General features: G+C 41.5%; 1 protein-coding gene and 1 pseudogene across 4 annotated transcripts in view; one reads left to right on the top strand and one right to left on the bottom strand.

The window, feature by feature from the left end:
• The first annotated feature begins 855 nt into the window (after positions 1-855).
• Positions 856-22,985, top strand: part of LOC146696547 (TNF receptor-associated factor 2-like) — a 35,950-nt gene continuing 13,820 nt past the window's right edge. For 2 of the 4 annotated variants that reach the window (XM_085474687.1, XM_085474686.1), the window contains exons 1-6: positions 857-1,406; positions 6,165-6,243; positions 6,586-6,684; positions 20,084-20,245; positions 21,168-21,242; positions 21,371-21,445. In XM_085474687.1, coding sequence (XP_085330813.1) covers positions 1,219-1,406; positions 6,165-6,243; positions 6,586-6,684; positions 20,084-20,245; positions 21,168-21,242; positions 21,371-21,445 — 678 coding nt within the window. In that variant the 5' untranslated portion in view covers positions 857-1,218. Of the gene's footprint in view, positions 1,407-6,164; positions 6,244-6,585; positions 6,685-20,083; positions 20,246-21,167; positions 21,243-21,370; positions 21,446-22,985 lie in introns of all 4 variants that reach the window. The other 2 variants (XM_085474689.1, XM_085474688.1) reach the window with 2 other exon arrangements.
• On the bottom strand, positions 7,092-7,773 carry LOC146696548 (uncharacterized; annotated as a pseudogene).

Here is a 22,985-nt window from a genome sequence, read left to right as displayed (position 1 = left end):
TCTGAGTAGGTTTCCAACAATACAGAAGAAGTTGTGCCTCGAATTTTTTTCTGCATATTTATTTGTTTGTGTTTGCAGATTGCCACATATTGTGAAACCAATACAATCTGGATTGTATTGGGCTGCCTCTGAATGTGAAATCTCCTTCTTACTGACTGACAACTTGTGACTCATAAATTATTATCCAGTGAGCACAGGGATGATTCTCGTTTTTTCCTTGAACTCCAATAATGAGTAATCAATTTGGGCTCATGTTTTATTCAGCATTACCTGAAACTAGTGACTAAGCCCATAAAGTCATCAGTAAAGTGTTTACTGACATCACAGATGGTTATTTTCCCATAGACTTCTATAGAACTAAAAGTCTTACTGCAACCAAAGGAGTTGCCCCCTACTTACCATGAAATAGAATGCAGCTTTAATCTTTTATACTGTTTATGTCAGGTAACTGTAACTACTAAAATCCACGTGTTTGGTGTTGGTCATTTATGAGCTAATAAATCAATTTACAGATACTAATACTAATACTAATATACTAATATACTAATTTACCAGAAAGCGAGTTTGGTTGAAATACAATTACGATAACCAAACTAAAGAATATTTTATGAATTTAGTTATTTTATGAAGTCTGGGCAATAGTTCACTTGAATTGTGTATACTAATGAGAATTAACACATAATACCTGGTAAGTCTCGTGATTTTGCTATTTTCCACGTGGATGTGCACAGTTTCAGACAGCTTTAGGGTAGAACAAGATCCATTTTCTTTACTTTCTCACATTACAACCGATTGCCGATTTTCGCTTTTATTTTCAAGACGTAACTATAGTACTTCCGAGATTAAGTGCAGTTAGCTTGCCGCGGCTGTCGTGGTGGTCGAATCTAGACCGTCCAATTTATCCCAGCCAGCTTCCTGATGACACAGATGCTCTTCTTTTGGACTTGCGGCACCTAGCGGCAGACGTAGCAACTTACAGTAAAGCGCAGCATCCTCAGCTGTCACTTTTATCACATGAAAACGCCTGGACGTGTTTGTCAATGCAGATGAGGAGTTAGATGTCGTCATTTGTTCATAAACAAAGCAGGTATACACGCTTTAATAAATTGCTAAAGAGCAATGAGTCGTTGCTTGCGGGTATTTTTACAGTCATATTCAGCTGTGTTTGCTATCTTGAACACACCCCGCTGAGTACCCCGATATTGTTCAAGGGGAATAATGGCTGCACAGGAGCCGTCTCCACCATCTTCCCTGGAAGGTAACAAACCGGGCTTCCCAAAGAAAATTTTGGCTAACAACCTGGAGGATAAGCATTTGTGCAACTCGTGTCAGAAAATCCTGAGAAGGCCCCTGCAAGCCCAATGCGGTCACCGCTTTTGTTCGTTCTGTTTCAACAAAATTGTGAGGTGAGTAGTCCTGGATGCTAGTGAGCTAGCTAGATATATGTAGCCCAAAATAAGCATTCAGATCCCGTCACCAGCCTTCGTTCAAATATCTATCCATGTAACATTTATTGACACGTGTAACGCTGTATGCCTGCACAAAGAGAGTTGAATTACAAACAAAATACAGCTAAACTGAACCTACAGGTGATAAATGAATAGCGTCCTTATCTAAATAATATCTCAACTTGTCTATGTGCGATAGACTGGCTAGGTGTCCTCGTAGTCTCGTCCTGCTAACCTCTGCTGGGGTCGGCAGGACACAGGAGCCAGCCAGGGGTGTGCATTTCGAGAAGTTGAACCTGACAGCGCTTTATTGTACTGTCAGGTCGGTATTGTGCCGAATTCACTAGAAGGTCTGGCACCTCTCAGTGTCTTTAAAATGTATTATCTCCCTGCGTCTGTTGTCTAGTAAGTGTGCCAAAATAAAGTTGCCAGTTTTTTCAAGGTAAAATTCGGGTGACCTAACGACTCAGGCTTCAAGAAGGACCAGCTGTTCATAGATTTATATATGTTTAGTATTTCTTACTAGTATTGTTTTATATGTTTTATATTTTCAAATGCAGTAATAAGGAGTGCATTTTTAAATGTATATATTTCTGGATTTATAGTGGTACAGAAACAAAAACACAGGGTTAAAGCACCGCGAGTGGACCTTTGTAGTGACTCACCTGTTTTCTTCTCTCACACTGCGCAGGTGTGTGATGACACAGAGCAATTTCAGTTTCACTTATGTTTTAGATGACTTGTTTCTCAAGAATGAATCAGTTATTTAACTTCACAGATCCTAAGGTGTTAGACATCCATCTGTGCCCTACACTCACTTCTGACTTTTACTAATTATTGTGTGTAATCTAATCTAAGATATAATGAGTGTGCTCGTTTTATTTACCTAGAGGGGGAGGTGGGACAACACCCCCCCACACACACCCTAACTTTTTCACAAATGCTTGTCTTTCTTTGCATTTGTAGGTGTAAAAAAAATAAAAAATAAAACTGGATTAATATACCTATGAAAGAAATTCAACACAAATCATGTTTGTGTGAGTGATTAAAGAGAAAATAGTCTTCTGAAAGTAAGAAGGCATCTATTCTGCTTATTTTCGAGCTCAATATTTTACTAATGTAGCTTTCCGGTATTTTAAATGGATCCTTATTTGTGTTACTCCTGGGCCTTAATCCAGCCCCTCAATTCATCTGTAAAGCAATGTGTTGCATCTCCTCTCCATTTAAAACCACGTTTCTTCCTATTGGCTGCCCCTTCCAAACACAGAGTGGTTGTTTCCAATGCTGTGTACCTCACCACACCTCACCTCCTGACATTATACAGAGCCAACAAAAAAAGTGTAACACAGGTGCTTTTCTTTTCGATTTACACATATTCTTATGGTACTATTTGATCATTTCACCATGTTTAACCATTGTAAGAGTAAAATATACAATGTGCAGTACTAGACTGACTTGAAATAAACTGTCTGTGTAATAAATGCATGTCTGGATAGAAAAACACAATGGAAGACTATCATTGACTAGCCTCCCCAAAGCTTGGAACTCAGCATTATAGAAACACTCATCTTGACAGGCAGCAAAATGAATGGCAGCCAACATCCAAAGAAGAGCTTTAGAAAGCCCTTAAAGAAGCCTGGAGAACTAGTCCTGAAGGCTAGTTTAAAAAAACTACAAGAAAGATTCCCTAAGAGATTTTAGGCTGTTTTCAATAAAAGTTTACAATTGGGTTTGACCAAATATTAGAGAATTCAGAATAGGTGCCTTTTAAAGTATCACATTTCTGTATTTTTCCCCTTTATAAATGACCTTGAAATTTTCAATTATGTTATTTTCAGATAAATATAGTGCTCTAATCTGAAAAATGTAGGCCTTATTGGATTTTCACCCTCTTCCAGCTCTTAGTTGTTTTTCAACCTATAGTTGTTGTATTGTGCCATCATACTTGAAGACCACGGCATGTATTTTGAGTGTTCAGACAAAGTTGAGTTAAGGTCATACAGTGGGGCAAAAAAGTATTTAGTCAGCCACCGATTGTGCAAGTTCCCCCACCTAAAATGATGACAGAGGTCAGTAATTTGCACCAGAGGTACACTTCAACTGTGAGAGACAGAATGTGAAAAAAAAAAAAAAAAAATCCATGAATCCACATGGTAGGATTTGTAAAGAATTTATTCGTAAATCAGGGTGGAAAATAAGTATTTGGTCAATAACAAAAATACAACTCAATACTTTGTAACATAACCTTTGTTGGCAATAACAGAGGTCAAATGTTTACTATAGGTCTTTACCAGGTTTGCACACACAGTAGCTGGTATTTTGGCCCATTCCTCCATGCAGATCTTCTCGAGAGCAGTGATGTTTTGGGGCTGTCGCCGAGCAACACTGACTTTCAACTCCCGCCACAGATTTTCTATGGGGTTGAGGTCTGGAGACTGGCTAGGCCACTCCAGGACTTTCAAATGCTTCTTACGGAGCCACTCCTTTGTTGCCCGGGCGGTGTGTTTTAGATCATTGTCATGTTGGAAGACCCAGCCTCGTTTCATCTTCAAAGTTTTCACTGATGGAAAGAGGTTTTGGCTCAAAATCTCACAATACATGGCCCCATTCATTCTGTCCTTAACACGGATCAGTCGTCCTGTCCCCTTGGCAGAAAAACAGCCCCATAGCATGATGTTTCCACCCCCATGCTTCACAGTAGGTATGGTGTTCTTGGGATGCAACTCAGTATTCTTCTTCCTCCAAACACGACGAGTTGAGTTTATACCAAAAAGTTCTACTTTGGTTTCATCTGACCACATGACATTCTCCCAATCCTCTGCTGTATCATCCATGTGCTCTCTGGCAAACTTCAGACGGGCCTGGACATGCACTGGCTTCAGCAGCGGAACACGTCTGGCACTGCGGGATTTGATTCCTTGCCGTTGTAGTGTGTTACTGACGGTGACCTTTGTTACTTTGGTCCCAGCTCTCTGCAGGTCATTCACCAGGTCCCCCCGTGTGGTTCTGGGATCTTTGCTCACCGTTCTCATGATCATTTTGACCCCACGGGATGAGATCTTGCGTGGAGCCCCAGATCGAGGGAGATTATCAGTGGTCTTGTATGTCTTCCATTTTCTGATGATTGCTCCCACAGTTGATTTTTTTCACACCAAGCTGCTTGCCTATTGTAGATTCACTCTTCCCAGTCTGGTGCAGGTCTACAATACTTTTCCTGGTGTCCTTCGAAAGCTCTTTGGTCTTGGCCATGGCGGCGTTTGGAGTCTGACTGTTTGAGGCTGTGGACAGGTGTCTTTTATACAGATGATGAGTTCAAACAGGTGCCATTCATACAGGTAACGAGTGGGGGACTGAAAAGCTTCTTACAGAAGACATTACAGGTCTGTGAGAGCCAGAGATTTTCCTTGTTTGAGGTGACCAAATACTTATTTTCCACCCTGATTTACGAATAAATTCTTTACAAATCCTACCATGTGGATTCATGGATTTTTTTTTTTCACATTCTGTCTCTCACAGTTGAAGTGTACCTCTGGTGCAAATTACTGACCTCTGTCATCATTTTAAGTGGGGGAACTTGCACAATCGGTGGCTGACTAAATACTTTTTTGCCCCACTGTATGTTATACTTACTGAGGCATTGTATGCCAAATGTTCAATGGTAGTTTGACATTGCCACAGTGTAGGGCTGGGCGATATGACCCAAAATTCATATCTCGATATTTTTTAGCTGGATGGCGATATAAGATATATATCTCGATTGTTTTTTTTTTTTTTAAAGCCATAAGTTAAGAACAAAAAGAGAGTTCTTAGTCACACTGTGTCCCAGATGTCACACGGGCACTTTTATTTACATACAGCGTAGATGTACATGAAGAAATTACTCAAAAATAAATTATCAGCATTTATTAAATAATCATGGTCCATAAATAAAAGAAAACAATGTTGTTTTTGTGCATAACAAAAAGCTCACAATTGTGCAGTCAAAATGTAAACTAATAGACGCTGAGCATAATAACAAAGAGACAGATTTTACAGCTGCACCACGTCTCTGAACAGGTGCCATTTGTGGTCCTTATACACACAGTACGTATCACTCCGCGAGGCTCCTCCTCGGTAGCCGTAATCCTCCGACAATCCATCAAGTGGTGCAGCTCCGTAGCTTAGCAAAGTCATATTAAAACATTTTTTGACAGATTGCTGAGCGCTGTGTCCCACATAAAATCGGTTCGCGGTCAGTAAGCACAACCAGAATTCATACATAAGGCGCGCTGTCGATTTTTGAGAAAATGAAAGGATTTTAGTCCGTGCAGCCCCTCCTGGCTGCATGTCGTTAGCGTGGTTAGCTCGTTAGCGCGGTTAGCTCGCTAACACGTTGACGCCATCCAGCCCCACGCACGGTAACTCGCTAACGGAGATTTTCCGCTTTCATCTTGTCATTGCCTGCAGGTGAAGCTATGGGGGAGGGGGAGTTGTGTTCAGTGAAGGAGAGGCCAGGCCGAGTAACGTTGCGTAGAGACAAAAGTGGACGAAAGAGAGGCAAACCTGCGGCTCCACAAGTATAATTATAACGTAACATAGACTATATCGATATAAACGATATTGTCACATCTTATATCTCGTATGAAAATATATCGATATTTTTAAAAAACTCGATATATCGCCCAGCCCTACCACAGTGTTTATTATTTATGTGTGTTTTTTTTTTCTCTTTGGAAGTTGTGGACCACAGAAATGCAGTGCATGCATCAAAGAAGACCTGTTTGAGGAACCCACCTCAATCCTTAAGCAAGGTGGTGTAAGTACATTTTATTACAGTTCCACTTTATTAGCATTTTTAGCAGTTTTCTTAATAGAGTTTGGCCTGGTTTGGAATTTTTATAAAGCACTGTAATGTCATGGTCATTGTTTCTGTTCAAATCTAATGGCCTGCAGTTTAGATCCAACACAACAGAAACTTTGTGACTGCTCTATAGGTCTTAGCAGTAACAACAATAGATGGAACACCTATAGCCATTTTATCCTCTGACCATATGTCCTGAATCTCCCTGAAAAATGAAATTGGTGCATCCTGGCTTAATCTGAACTGAAGATGCAAACCAAACAACACTGACAACAACCTCCTTTTTTTCCCACCCAGGCTTTCCCTGACAATGCAGCCCGCAGAGAAGTGGAGGCCTTGGCAGCTGTCTGTCCCAATGAAGGATGCATATGGACTGGAACTGTCAAAGAATTTGAGGTGATTTCAATCAATCAATCAATCAATCAATCAATCAATCAATCAAAGCTTTATTCGCCACATGCAGGTTGCCCTGCAGTGAAATGGGACCCCCCCCCCCCGACCTTACACACACAACACAGACATTACATGGGGATACAAGTCGGAGATTGGTAGCGTTACAGAAAAAACACTGAAATGTACACTACAATGGGAAAGTACAAGAGGAAAAAAAGAGACCTCTACTCATGCTGTACTTCCATGGTAGGATAGCATGAGAACAGGAAACAAAAAAACTCCTCTGCACAAAAAGCACCTAATGTCCACAGCACAACATCGTAACAGTCGTTATCAGGGAGTGTTTGTTCGGCTCCAGCCTTGAGCCCACAGCTGGCGTCAAAGGGGCAGCCGCATTATAATGGTGATTTTTCTTTTACAAACAACTCATGAGAATTTCAAGCTGTTTTTAACACTCCGACACCGACACTGGTCTCTCAATCTCCCGTTGGATAGCTGCGAGTTTCTTCATGATGTTATTTACCTTCAATTCTGTGGTCTTTTCAGTCTTTTGCTCACAAAGCAGATTCTGAGACCTCACGACCGCAGCCAACTGATCCGCGATGTAATCCAGCTTCCGCCCAGAGGTGTTGTTCCGAGTGGATTCTTCCCTGATGTAATCCAATGTACGCTCAGAGGTACTCAGTGAGCCTTCACTGCAGCCGTTAGCGCCTCCAAGCTCTTAACCATGCTGCATTCAGTGAGTCCTTTCTGAGAAGCCGCACCTCGTCCCATCGTTTCAATCCCAGCGGGCAGCCTTGGGGGGGTTTGAACAGCCGGTTCCGCTTTCTTAATTCTCCAACAAGCCAGGGCCAAGCCAACTCCGATCAGCAAGAACCCTGTTATCATGGTTCCGAATAGGTAGATATCTTCAGCGTCCTCAATCGACAGTCCCGCCAGGCACACGATCCTCCATGTCTGCCACCCGTCCATCGTGTATCCGGCAGGGAAAGTCCCTCCAGGGCCCAGACTTCTCATTGAGAAAAGGGTGTCAATAGCATTTAGAGACCAGTGCTCTTTATATTGGTCAATAAGAGGACAACAGTTCAGCATGTCATCCCCCGGCCCTCAGAGGAAATTTGGGAAGCGACAACATTGAACTAGTGTCCTTTGTTATTGTGGCACAAACAAGAGGGAAGCAGATCCAGCGTAGACTAGGACAACTCCCCTGCCAAAAGATGACAACGCTACAAAACATGAGGTTGGCAGGGTGATAACAAAACAAGAGACACAACATACGAAAGAGACCTTCAGGCCATTTGACAGCTGGCAGAGCAGGGGAAGAGGGAAAACAGCCCATTGTCTGAAACCTGCAGGAATGAAACCATTGTTTTGTGTGTGGAGATCATGGACACTAAGCAGTGGGATGCTTAAAGCATACCAAATTTCAGGGAAACAAGACAGTCTTTTTTAAGCGAAAGCCAGAAGCCTGTCAGCAGGGCCTTCCAGTAAGCATTGAACCCAAGCAGCTAAAATCATATCAGCCGACATCCACATTCTCAATTATACAGTAAGACCACGTCAAGAACTTCTTGATGAAGACCTTGATCTTTATGCAGTTAATGTCCAAAACATCTCCTATGATTGTTGGGTAGAGCTCACCGTCAACTTGGCAGGGAATAACAATCCCAATCTCACCATTCAAGCCCCCTTCTTGGTTAGCCAGCTGTCACTGCCCCAGACTTTACTAGGAGCTGATGTGCTCATCAAGAGACAAGAACTTTAAGGTGATGCTGGGGCTGCACGATTAATTGTTAGAAAATCACGATCTCAATTCATACTTATGTGCGATCTCATTTCCAAATGACGATTTAAAAAAAAAAAAGGAAAAAAAAGGGAAAAAAAAGAAGACGACTGATAGGTTTGTAGCTTGAACCCATCCGCTGGAACGTTGAAGACAATATAATTACACTGCTAAGCAAGACACAAATAGGCAAAGTTCTTCATGTTACTCGTGCACGGGAGAGACCGGACAGAGTGCCGTTCCTCCACTTGACCCCAGTTGCTCTCGTCCGTTCTCCCGTACCACTGTCCTTTTATTGAGGTTACATGAATATGCATAGGTTCATTAACATGTGATGTCTACATACACACAAAGAGTACCTTGCCTGTGTGTGTGTGTGTGTGTGTGTGTGGGGGGGGGGTACTGCTGATCAAAGGGTCATAAAAGCACACAAGCAAACATCCTTGGTCAGGAAGAGGGTAGACCCCCCCTCATCCTAGATAACACAGTAAGGAAGTCCAGCAGTTCATTTATACACAAAAAGCACTTAGACTAAAACAGACGTAACTACGTTAATCCTACCATAAAACAATAAGAGAAGGTATGACCTCTCTCATGCTCCCAGGATGTAGGTGTGGAATGCACACCAAGCCTCTGTAGCCTGTTAAAGATCACACAACTTATCACTACACAATTGATTATACACCTCTAAGCATCTATGGTTAAATATTTCTAAGCATAAATGACAATCAACAATACAAAACCTAACAACGACGATTGTACCGCATTTTGATCTGGGACGTAATCTGCATGAAAACAAGCGCTCACTCTTCCTGCTCAACAAATGACAAGGGCGGAGCCTTATACCACGTGATACAGAAGCTGGCTGCTAAAATTGGCAGGGAAAAAACAATGGAGAGCACGTCAGGGATGACGAGAAAGTGACAGGAGAAAATCCGTCCCGGTCAACCACTCAAACATCAATAACGGGAACCTTATACAGCGCTTCCCTATACCCGTCGAACTCCCGCAGGCACAAAGAAATTACGGAGGCTATTACTTATCACCTGACCAAAGATATGGCTCCCATCAACACTGAGCAAAACGAGGGATTTAGGAAAATGATCAACACCCTAGACAAACGCTACACAGTGCCGTCCCGCAACTATTTTTCTATTGTTGCACTACCTGCTCTATACACGCAGTGTCGAGCAACGGTGGAGACGGAATTTCAAGCTGTACAACATTTTGCGGCAACGACAAAATGTCAGACATTTGTTGTTTTTATGTTTATTTATTGTTTTTATGTTCAGTCTCAACTGTTACGAAGTCGATGTGCAGTTAATAAGTGCAATAAATGTTTATACTGGAAAAGAAAATCGTGAGAGAATCGTGATCTCAATTTTAAGCAAAAAAATCGTGATTCTCATTTTATGCAAAATCGTGCAGCCCTACGTGATGCCATTGCCACAGTTGTCAACCTCTTATGCAATGCCTTTGTGATGGGGGGAAGAACAGGTGATGGCCATTGTTTGTTTCACCCAGTTTGGGCAAGTAAATATTGTGACCCAGCTACAGTAAGAGTAGGACAAACAATATTCTCATTCCAACTGGAAGAGTGGTACAGGTGTTGTGCAGAGTACCCCCAAACTTTGACATCTCCGATCCCCTTGTTTTGTAATAACCTACAGAGGAGGACAGTGTCCTAGCACAGCTGAGTTCAGGGAATGGCCTTCTGGAGGTCCAGAACTCCAGTCACCCTTGTGTCAAGGTCCCGATCTCTAACCACTCAAAACAAGAGATCACACTACCAAGGAGAACACTTCTCGGTACAATTCAGCATGTTACCAACCTTATTAAGATGGGCCCACCAGAGACACAAAAGACTGTTTCCACACAAACCAAAACAATCACAGCTCAAAGGCTTGAGGTAAAAGAAGATTTTCAAGAACTGTTGGTAAAAAGATGGATTTTTAAGTCTGATTCACCCTGTTCTGCCCCATTCTTATGTGTGAGGAACAACCGTAGCTCCCTACACCTCTGTTGATTATCGGCTTTTGAATAACAAAACAGTGAGCGACTGACACCCCCTCCCTCGGACTCCACTGACTCATGGTCATGCAGCTAGTTTTTGATATTGGATCAGACCTACCACTAAGGTTTCATAGTAGAACAATTAAGGTGCTTGACAGCTTTCATAACTCCTTGGGTGGACTGTATAAGTGCCTAGGCCGACCCAACCAAAAACAAAGCTGGCAAGGCAGCCGCTGTTGTTTTTTTGTTTTTGTTTTTTTCTCTCTCAATGATTACATCCCCAGGTTCAAATATCCCACCAAACATCACCCTCAGGCAGTTATCTGGTATTGGTCACTCAAGAGCCCCAGGGGAAACCTGGCAGAGAGACTAAATTGCACACTGCGTTGTAAATGCTATGGACTCTGGGAGAAAAAGAAAAGGAGAACTGGAAAGACCACCTACCACATATCATTAATGTGTACAACTGTACAAAGCATGAGGCTACAGGGCTCTTCCCCTACTACTTGTTTTATGGCCATCATCTATGTCGCCCCATTGACCTCCTTTTTGGACTCTAAAGATCAGGAGGCTGAAACACCAAGTGGTTATGCCAAGAAGTGGACAGGAATGATTCAGGTATACTGAATAGCAAATGCAAACGGGCAACGAGCTCTTATTGTAAAGGACTTTATGACAAGAGTGCCCTCCATTGTGGGGATATAGTTCTTGTACACAACCTCATTGAAAGAGGAGGTCCTGTGCAACTTAGACCCCTGTTGGTAACAGGACATCTACACTGCGAAAGAACAGATAGGGGACAACCCTGTCTATAGATTATGCCCAGAGAGAGAAGGTGTAGCAGGAGGTACCGCAACCTCCTGCTACAGGTGAATGACCTGCCAATTGAGCCCACACAGTCCTGCTGCAAATAGATTAAAGCCACAGATGAAAATGAGGAAGTCATCAGATCCCTCAAAATCAGCAGAACGGGCACGGAGTTGGGATTCAAGTTACTCTGAAAGGAGGGGAAGATGTGTCTTATTACTGGCTGTGAATACCTGTAGAGACCTGTGTGTTCACATACCCACCCATTCATTGGTCAACACGTATATCAGGCTCACCCCGCTGTGGGTTTTGCTGAAATCCACCCATGGTACTGTACTGACCTGTGTTGCTCTCACCCACACTCTCACCATTTCAGGCCCCCGTCAACCCTCACCAGTCACATATCCAATCCTGAACTACTGAGACAGACCTAAGCATATATACACACTCTATCAGCATTTCAAACTGCCCCTACTTTATAGTGTTGTTTTTATAATATCTGTTGGGTAATATACACTGTTTATTCTGACATGGTTCATATAAAATTGTAATTGTTGGTGGCTTGGATCCTTATGGTCAATTGTCAGGAGCCACTTTATGATGTTGAGGAGTATCTGGCACACAAAAAATGGTATGACTTTTGTGTTCATATAGTCATTTTAAGTTCTGTGTTAATTTTACTTGTGTAAGCCATGACAAACAAAATATTTTTGTATTGAAGGTAGAGCTGGGCGATATAAGATTTTTTCATATCACGATATGTTTTTTTCATTTCAGGCGATAACGCTATATATCACGATATAAGCCAAATAACTATATTTGTAGGATTTAAATGTGCCGTTGCTCACAAGTAAAATGTGAAATAATCAGCAGCTTGTTTTGATTTAAATATTTATTTCCCATAATAAGTTCAACAGGGTAGATGTACTTAAGGAACATGAGACTTTTTCAGATAAATAAAGGCAAATATTGCAAACTACACAAAAGGCAGCCGCTAAAGCGTTTAAGTTTCAAAATACAACAAACAAAACAGAATAATTGTCAATTCCACTTAAAAACAAAATATTAATTCTAAAAATAAATCCTAGTTTGTTTTACAGAAGAACAGACAAAATTGACTAACTTTTGTCAATATCAAATAAACTGAGAACTAAAAGGAAATTCTCAATCTCTCCTTGTTGTATAGCTTAGCTTTTCAAACAGTTTTAACAGTTACTTTAGTCTGACAAAAGCCGAATGACGAATTAGCGCTTCCAGTCAGAGATTGAGCATGCACCGCTTTATTGTATTTCCAGACTTGCTTTTGGCACAACAGTGTGCGCTACTCTGTTTTTTGTCAGACTTGAAATAGCCGAAATACCTTCTATTACCGCGGAAGCACTAGCTGGTAGTCGGGCCGTACGCGTGTCTTAGTGCAGTTGAACATAATCCACAAAGTCCGCTTGTAGTTGAAAAACAAACAGGCAAACATTTATTTCCACAGTTTGAAATACAGTGATCCATTTGAATGTTCCTGTACACTGCAAACACGGTAAGAAACAGTTTTTCTCCACAGCTAGTTAAAGCCCCCGTAGCTCCACACTGCCCGTCGCGAACGCTCCCCCCGTGCACAGTTACCGTGTGTTAAAGGAACAGTACGTACAAATTAAATAAGGCAAGAAAAAATACAATTTAACTGCAAATCTTACGCTAAACAAATTATAAAGTAAAAACTGAAATTCCCCATTATCTTACACTTATCCTTATCCAAAATCATTCATATTATTAAGAAATATAGACTCTGTGCAATCTGACTAAACTAAGAGATGATTAGACCTTTATCCTATACATTCCCGACCGCTAATTGTTCTATAAACTTATAAACAATTATTAACAATTTGGCACAATGATCAAGTTCAACAACATAGGCATTCAGTCCTTAGAACATAATTTCTTCTTTCTTCTGATGTCAGAGGTCACCAGTACATGACATACCGTGGGAGTCCAGCCTTTACCACTGACTCATACTGCTTCTAGGAGCAGACAGACCTTAGTGATCGGTCTATCGAGTTCACTGGTCTTGGTCTTCACACGAACCCTGCAAACAAGGCCATGTTCATCCGGCATGGCTTGAGTGACTCTACCAATGAGCCAAGAGTTTCTCAGTGCTGTTTCGTCCACGAGCAAAACGATGTCTCCAGGCACAAAGTTCCTAGACACCCGTGTCCACTTCTGCCGTGTCTGAAGCTGAGGCAAATACTCTCTCACCCAGCGCTTCCAGAAAAGAGCCCCCGTAGCTCCACACTGCCTGTCGCGAACACTCCCCCCGTGCACAGTTACCGTGTGTTAAAGGAACAGTACGTACAAATTAAATAAGGCAAGAAAAAATACAATTTAACTGTAAATCTTACGCTAAACAAATTATAAAGTAAAAACTGAAATTCCCCATTATCTTACACTTATCCTTATCCAAAATGATTCAAATTATTAACAAATATATACACTCTGTGCAATCTGACTAAACTAAGAGATGATTAGACCTTTATCCTATACACCTTCACACTACGGAACTTCTATGGCTCTTCCGGCAATCTCTCCGGCATTGGAACCATCATCTGTGTTCTCTTCGGTAACCTTCGGTCACGCTCTCGGTTGATTTTTCTCTAGTCAGCACACTCATTTCCTCCATTACCCAGGCGGCACGGCGGCTGGCTGCTTCCCAAACAAATACACATGTGCGGCTTGGCACTTGTGCTGTACGTAACAAGTCACGTGACGTGACGCTGCGGCTGTGATTGGTTCGGCTCTGCACTACTTAATTTGCATTGGCTGTCCTTTTTTTTTTTTTTTTTTTTTTTTAAGAGGACAAGCGAGATGAGGCCTATCGCAATAGTTTAATTTTTCTATCAAGAAAAAGTTATTTCACAATACATATTGTTATCGTTCTATCGCCCAGCTCTAATTGAAAGAAATTAAGTAATTAATTATACCTGTGGTGACAACAGATGGTTATTTTTTTTAAATCAATGATGTAAACGGAGAGTGGAACCAGCCGAGCAGAACCAATGCATTCTGAAATGATGACATTGAACCAGTAGTATGTGGCAGGGACTAAACACGATCACAGACTTTAGAGGGAAAACCAGCACACCGCAGACCACGGCCTCTCTGTGTGAGGATCTAAATGTATTCTACGCTAGATTCGACACAGCGAACACCATGAGACCGGACAGTGTGCGCACCGCGGATGACGTCAGTGCACACACTGTGTCTGAGGAGGATGTGCGGAAGTGCTTCAGGAAGGTGAACGCGCGCAAAGCTACTGGTCCGGACGGGATTCCCGGCCGCGTCCTCAAGTCATGCGCGGCTCAGCTGGCTGGAGTGTTCACACACATCTTCAACCTTTCCCTCTCTCTGTCTGTAGTCCCAGCCTGCTTCAAAATGGCCACCATCGTCCCTGTACCCAAATCCTCCACCATCTCCTCACTGAACAACTGGCGACCTGTAGCCCTGACCCCCATCGTAAGCAAATGCTTCAAGAAGCTGGTCAGGGACTTCATCTGCTCTGCACTACCCGACTCACTGGACCCTCTACAGTTCGCATACCGCCACAACAGGTCCACTGATGATGCCATAGCCCTGACACTACATACTGCCCTGTCACACCTGGAGAAGAGAGACATGTATGTGAGAATGCTGTTTGTAGATTACAGATCAGCATTCAATACCATCGTTCCCTCGAAGCTGGACAGGAAACTGCAGGATCTAGGACTGAGCAGCTCCCTCTGCAGCTGGATCCTTAGCTTCCTGTCTGACAAACGCCAAGTGGTCAGACTGGGCAGCATCACCTCATCCCCCATCACACTGAACACTGGTGCTCCACAGGGGTGTGTACTGAGCCCTCTCCTATACTCACTCTACACCTACGACTGCACAGCCACTAACAACTCCAACATCATTGTGAAGTTTGCGGACGACACTACGACACTTATCACCAACGGTGATGAGACGGCCTACAGGGAGGAGGTCAGCGCCCTGACCCACTGGTGTCAAGACAACCATCTCACACTCAACGTCGCAAAGACAAAGGAGTTGATAGTGGACTTCCGGAGGTGCAGAGAAGTACACACCCCCATCACCATCAACGGCGCTGCTGTGGAGAGAGTGAGCAGCTTCCGGTTCCTTGGTGTACATCTGGCTGAGGATCTTACGTGGTCAGTACACACAAACAAAACAGTGAAGAAGGTGCAGCAGCGCCTCTTCTTTCTCAGGAGACTGAAAAGATTTGGCATCCTCAGGACCTTCTATCACTGTGCCATTGAGAGCATCCTCACTGGATGCATCACCACCTGGTATGGCAACAGCACCGCCTACAACTGCAAAGCTCTCCAGCGAGTAGTGCGGTGCTCTGAACGGATAATTGGAGGTGAGCTTCCCTCCCTCCAAGACATCTACAGGAAGCGCTGCCTGAGGAAAGCGGGGAGGATCATCAAGGACTCCAGTCACCCCAGCCATAAACTGTTCAGACTACTTCCCTCAGGAAGGAGGTTCTGCAGCATCCGGTCCCGAACCAGCAGACTGAGAGACAGCTTCTTCCACCAGGCCATCAGACTGCTGAACACGTCATAGACACCTCAGCTTCACTACTGGAACTTCAACATTATGCACTCCATACTGTACAGTAATGCCACTGTTTTGCACATGTCTCAACTCTGTATATTTTTATATATTTTACTTATTGTTTACTCTATTTAATTTGTAAAATATGTGTATACACACACACACACACACACACACACACACGTAGAAAAATATTTAGTATACACATCCAGAAATGCATATACTATTATATATTGTACATATATTTATTAGTTTCAGATGTAGCCATTCTTGTATTTTGCTTGTTTACGTTATTGTGTTTTGCACAACTCTGTTGCTTGTGAAGCTCGCACACGAGAATTTCACTCACATGTACTGTACCAATGTACCTGCACATGTGATGTGACAATAAAAGTGATTTGATTGTGATTTGATTTGATTTGAGTATCATTTGTTAATTTGGAATAACCAGTTTTGTGACATATCTATATATGTACAGTATATATTGTATGTACAGTGGGGCAAAAAAGTATTTAGTCAGCCACCGATTGTGCAAGTTCCCCCACCTAAAATGATGACAGAGGTCAGTAATTTGCACCAGAGGTACACTTCAACTGTGAGAGACAGAATGTGAAAAAAAATCCATGAATCCACATGGTAGGATTTGTAAAGAATTTATTCGTAAATCAGGGTGGAAAATAAGTATTTGGTCAATAACAAAAATACAACTCAATACTTTGTAACATAACCTTTGTTGGTAATAACAGAGGTCAAACGTTTACTATAGGTCTTTACCAGGTTTGCACACACAGTAGCTGGTATTTTGGCCCATTCCTCCATGCAGATCTTCTCGAGAGCAGTGATGTTTTGCGGCTGTCGCCGAGCAACACGGACTTTCAACTCCCGCCACAGATTTTCTATGGGGTTGAGGTCTGGAGACTGGCTAGGCCACTCCAGGACTTTCAAATGCTTCTTACGGAGCCACTCCTTTGTTGCCCGGGCAGTGTGTTTTGGATCATTGTCATGTTGGAAGACCCAGCCTCGTTTCATCTTCAAAGTTCTCACTGATGGAAGGAGGTTTTGGCTCAAAATCTCACGATACATGGCCCCATTCATTCTGTCCTTAACACGGATCAGTCGTCCTGTCCCCTTGGCAGAAAAACAGCCCCATAGCATGATGTTTCCACCCCCATGCTTCACAGTAGGTATGGTGTTCTTGGGATGCAACTCAGTATTCTTCTTCCTCCAAACACGACGAGTTGAGTTTATACCAAAAAGTTCTACTTTGGTTTCATCTGACCACATGACATTCTCCCAATCCTCTGCTGTATCATCCATGTGCTCTCCGGCAAACTTCAGACGGGCCTGGACATGCACTGGCTTCAGCAGCGGAACACGTCTGGCACTGCGGGATTTGATTCCCTGCCGTTGTAGTGTGTTACTGACGGTGACCTTTGTTACTTTGGTCCCAGATCTCTGCAGGTCATTCACCAGGTCCCCCCGTGTGGTTCTGGGATCTTTGCTCACCGTTCTCATGATCATTTTGACCCCACGGGATGAGATCTTGCGTGGAGCCCCAGATCGAGGGAGATTATCAGTGGTCTTGTATGTCTTCCATTTTCTGATGATTGCTCCCACAGTTGATTTTTTCACACCAAGCTGCTTGCCTATTGTAGATTCACTCTTCCCAGTCTGGTGCAGGTCTACAATACTTTTCCTGGTGTCCTTCGAAAGCTCTTTGGTCTTGGCCATGGCGGAGTTTGGAGTCTGACTATTTGAGGCTGTGGACAGGTGTCTTTTATACAGATGATGAGTTCAAACAGGTGCCATTCATACAGGTAACGAGTAGAGATGGACCGATCCGATATTACGTATCGGTATCGGTCCGATACTGACCTAAATTACTGGATCGGATATCGGAGAAAAATAAAAAATGTAATCCGATCCATTAAATATCACGAAAGCACCTCACAAAACTTGCAACACACCGTAACTCACCTCAGAACGTTAGCACGTCGGAGCAGTATGCATCACGTGATAGAGCGGCTGTGGCATGCCGACCTGTCAGTGGTCTGGATAGCATTTGGAGCTTCGCTAGCAACCCGGCATTTCATCTCCGACAAAGTTATCCCAAGAGAAGTAAAGCAAGTGTGTAAGTCCATCTCTGAATGTTTGTAAAGCATTCCTGCGTTAAGCTTAACAAGCGATATATGGAGCGACTGCCTCTTCTTGCTGCTACTTCAATCATGAAACTGCTTAACGATCAGCTGATCGGCTTTTCTGTCGCGAGTCCGTGTCTCTAGTTTGCTTTTGGCCCACTTTGCACCAGAAAGAGGAAACCAGCGGATAAACAACAGCAGCACGTTTAAGCTTGATCAGCTGTTGTTAGAATTTATTTAATATTACTTTCTACTCGAGGATCTTTTTCTACGTAGCTGACGGTAACTGTGCAGGGGTGGATCTAGCAAAGTTTAGCCAGGGGGGCCGATAGGGCATTAACAGGGAAAAGGGGGCACAAAGACATACTTTTCTTTCTTATTCTCATTTAAAATGTCTAGCTTTTAATAAATAATTATCTTACACCCAAAGTTTTAATTTGATGTAAAATGAATAGAAGTCAATTACTGTATATAGTAACTATTAAGTCTAATATATATACCCTAGTAAGCTATAGTACTTTTTCCTTTGGGAAGGTACCATCTGTGCAGTCTGCAATTTTGTTGAAGAAAGATGTTGAATCTATTTAATATTTCTTGAAAAATAATTGATTTCTGTGCATTTTTTTTCACACTGCATCAAATTAAGGTTGATTACGTCGATTAAGCATCATGAGTTGGAGCGTGAGGGGTGGTTCCCTATTTTTTATTTATTTATTTTTGTTGTTGCTGGGAGTTGGAACCCTATTAGTTAGGTTGCTTAATATTTATGCTAAGTACTCTTTAAAATACCAGAATAGGGAGGATGGTGTAGGTTTAAGTTTATTAGATTGATCAGTATTGCTGTACTATGAAATTTTTTTTTTGCATACAGGTATAACAGAATAGCTTTAGTGTAGTTGTTGTTTTAAACTTGAGTATGAACTTATACAAAATGCAGCAAGATATTTAAAAAACAGTTTTGTTTATTAAAAAACACTATATCGGATTCATATCGGTATCGGCAGTTATCCAAATTTATGATATCGGTATCGGACATAAAAAAGTGGTATCGTGCTATCTCTAGTAACGAGTGGGGGACAGAAAAGCTTCTTACAGAAGACGTTACAGGTCTGTGAGAGCCAGAGATTTTCCTTGTTTGAGGTGACCAAATACTTATTTTCCACCCTAATTTACGAATAAATTCTTTACAAATCCTACCATGTGGATTCATGGATTTTTTTTTCACATTCTGTCTCTCACAGTTGAAGTGTACCTCTGGTGCAAATTACTGACCTCTGTCATCATTTTAAGTGGGGGAACTTGCACAATCGGTGGCTGACTAAATACTTTTTTGCCCCACTGTATATATGTTTGCCTACTGGTGGTGGTCAGAGGGCCCGGTGGCGCCAGTGTCCAGCAGCCTCACCTCTATCAGTGTGCCCCAGGGCAGCTGTGGCTACAACGTAGCTCACCATTGCCAGTGTGTGAATGTGTGTGTGAATGGGTGAATGACTGAATGTAGTGTAAAGCGCTTTGGGATCCTTAGACTGAGTAAAGCACTATACAAATGCAGGCCATTTACCATTTATATGTCTGTATTTGCAGGAGTTTACTCTTACACTTATATTTTTTTCATCATTACCCATATGAACTTTTGCACTTTTTGGATGGATGCATTTTATGTGACTGGAATGGGTTCTATGTGGCAACAAGAGAGATTTTCCCAGGGGGCAGTAAGGCAGATCTTGGATCTTGATTGCTTTTCCACTGTAGTGTGACTACTCATTAAGGCTGTTCTGGTCGACTGAACTATTGCCTAGTGTTGAACTTGGCTCAGTCATGCAACTTCTAACTGAAAAATTAGAGTATGTTCTTCTAAAATGGTTTTAACAACTTTTTGTACATGTTTTATTTTATTTTATTACCTGGTCAGTATTCTCACCTCAAAAGGGTTTAACTTGGCCTCATGTGAGATACAACATAATACTATATCTGCTCATTGTAACGTCATCAAGTTAACCGTACAAACAATTTTATCATACAGTAATTGGACAATATGTAAAGTTGTTTTGGTCACCTACAGGCCAGCCACGAGGGCAACTGTGACTTCATGATCATCCTCTGTCCTTCCTGTAAAGAGCTCATGAGAGCCAATGAGCAGGAGCGCCACAATGAGAGAGAGTGTCCGGAGAGAACGCTCAACTGCAAATACTGCAAAGAACCCTTCCTGTTAAAGAATATCAAGGTCAGGCTTCTCTCTGTTACAGTAATGCATCATAAAAAGAGCTGTTGCATTCTGAAACATTAACATGATGCTAATTTAGTTGACGTTTATGTTATGATGCAGTATATGTGATTAAATGCATATGATAAAATATTGTAATCTCAACCTTTGCTTATTACGTTTTCCATGGTATTCAGCCTTATCTTATGGCCATCTTGTCTCAGCACTTAGTCATCAGTGAAGTATAAGATATGTAGAAGTATATGGCAAGTGTGTCCAATATTTCATGGGAAATGATCTGAGCCTGGTTCTGCCGGATGTTTCTTCCTATTAAAAGGGAGTTTTTCCTTCTCACTGTCACCAAAGTGCTTGCTCATAGGGGGTCATATGACTGTTGGGTTTTTCTCAGTATGTATTATTGTAGGGTCTACCTTACAATAATATAGCACCTTGAGGCGACTGATGTAGTGATTTGGTGCTGTATAAATAAAACTGAATTGAATTGAAATGCTGACTCATTGTCACCACATACCCGTAAACACTTGTTTTTGTGCCATTACATTTGGGTTTAAATTTACCCTTCTCAGACATATTCAAGCACACAGATATGATACAAATATAGTTTTAGTGAAATAAAAGGAAAACAAAGATATATTTACCTTTAAAGCTATTCATAAATGACCATTGAGTAAATTCAGTAACCACTGAATGAGCTTTCACCCATATTGTGGTATTTCAGTGATAGTCATCTGTACACCTACAAACAGGACTAACAACAATAACATCTAATTTGGCTAATTTATGTAATTTTCTTATATCAGTATGAACTACCTCTGCATGCCTTAAGGCATCTATATAGTTAAACTGGTGTTAAGTTAAATAGTTAAGGCAAGGAGCTGGACGAGAAGTGTTTTCTTTTATTCTGATCTACTTATTTTTTCAGGCTCATGATGAGATCTGTCCAAAGTATCCAATGATTTGTGAAGGTTGTGCGAAGAAAAAGATCCCCAGAGAAAAGGTACTGCAGAGATTTAAATTTTTTTTCATAATTCTGTTAGATTAATCTCATTTGCCATTTAGCTAGGGATCAAATTCTACACCGTATTCTACAGATCATTAGCTTCTTTCATATTTTTTGTTTTGCAGTATGTGGACCATATTAAGTTCTGCAGTAAATTTAAAGCTCCATGCAGATTTCATGTTGTTGGCTGCGATACGTCTGTAAGTAGACATTTTTGTCAGAATTTGCTGTATGTGTATCACCTGATCACCTGTTAACATCATAACTATTGAATCATTTAATACCTTGGCAAAATTCAACTAAATCTTCCATGTAGCAGACTAAATTTTTCCAACAGTTTTAACTAAAACAACAAAATGTAAGTACCTTATTTCTTTACTAAAATAACCATAATTTGACAAAGGTTGGGCAGTGTAAAATCTCTATTAAAAAGTGTATGAATATTCCGCAGTGGTTTGCATATAATGTAAAGCCAAGGTATTATATTATTCAGCAGTTGAAGAGTTGGTTGCTACCCACCTGTATGCAAATACTGTGATGTTGAGTAGGAAGCCTGTTTGTATATTAGCACAGTGCCTATACGAAGTATTCAGCTATTGGGTTTTTAAGACTTTCTCTAAAGGACAGTTGGTTTATACACAATAAAATTTTGATTGCAGCATTCATCCTTTCACTGATGTAGGCTCACATCAGTAGAGACAGGGCTCATTTCCACAACAAAAACTATGCTGAAAAGTGTGTTGATAACCTTCTTTGTGACAGGCTCTGATAGAAATGTATTGAATTATTATAAATACTGAGTGAAAATATAAATGATGAATGAAGAAAGTTGTTGGACTGCTGTTAACAACTGGTATTATTATTACTAGTTGTTAATAATGTCCATGTCACAATTGGTGTTATATGGCAGGCTTAAATAGTAAGAAAAAAGTGTGTAAAATTACAAATTCTGGTAGCTCATTGTCCAGATTGTCCATTTTGTTGTTGTTTTTTAACTGTAGTCATAAAAATCAGAGATTTTAATAGTAGAAAGTGAAAAACATAAACTTTTGTGTTTTTCACAAAGTTACAGAGGTTTTATTAGACACATAGCTAAGCGGTTTGCTGTTTGGCATAAATTGTGACCGTTGAAATTTATTTGGCACTGAGTAGCAGAAATGAGACTTTCTTGTCAGGTGTTATTTTTTTTTTGGAAAACAAAAACAGTTGCTGACAACACTGTACACAACGGTAGACAGGTGCATAATAAGCAAGCAAGTAAGGCAGAAAATAGAGAGTTGTGATGGGAAACTAGTCTCAAAGCACACGGAGAGATGGTGGTGAGGGAAAGAGGGAAAGAAAGAAAGTGAGAATTCATTATAATGTTTTTCAAACGTGATCGTGATCTTGTCTTCTTGCTGGTTGAGTGAGTTTTGGTTGGAGAGTGAAGAAATCTGAAGTTTCGCAATCTGTGAAATGTCGGCTTTTTGCACCCAAAGGGCATGTCCTGTACGTGGGATCCACACTTTGTGTTTACATCTTTTTGCGGAATCTGTTTACCTGCTCTTTAATCTTGTGCTGTTTTGGCTTTTTGGTGATCGTTGAAATGGATTTATGAGTTTTTAGCGGAGTTTCTGTGGATACCACACGTATATTTAAATAACAGATCTGGCAGTACATCACTCTTGCCCCCAGTACCGGGGGCATTGTGGGAGATGTAGTTTATGGTCAATGTGCGCTTTTAAGCAGCATATAGTAAAC

The sequence above is a fragment of the Copadichromis virginalis genome, linkage group LG12 (genome assembly GCF_057382275.1).
Source record: "Copadichromis virginalis isolate Kocher_CV1m ecotype Utaka linkage group LG12, C_Virginalis_male_GT1.1, whole genome shotgun sequence".
Taxonomy (NCBI): Eukaryota; Metazoa; Chordata; class Actinopteri; order Cichliformes; family Cichlidae; genus Copadichromis; species Copadichromis virginalis.
This window is presented reverse-complemented; position numbering and strand designations above follow the sequence as displayed.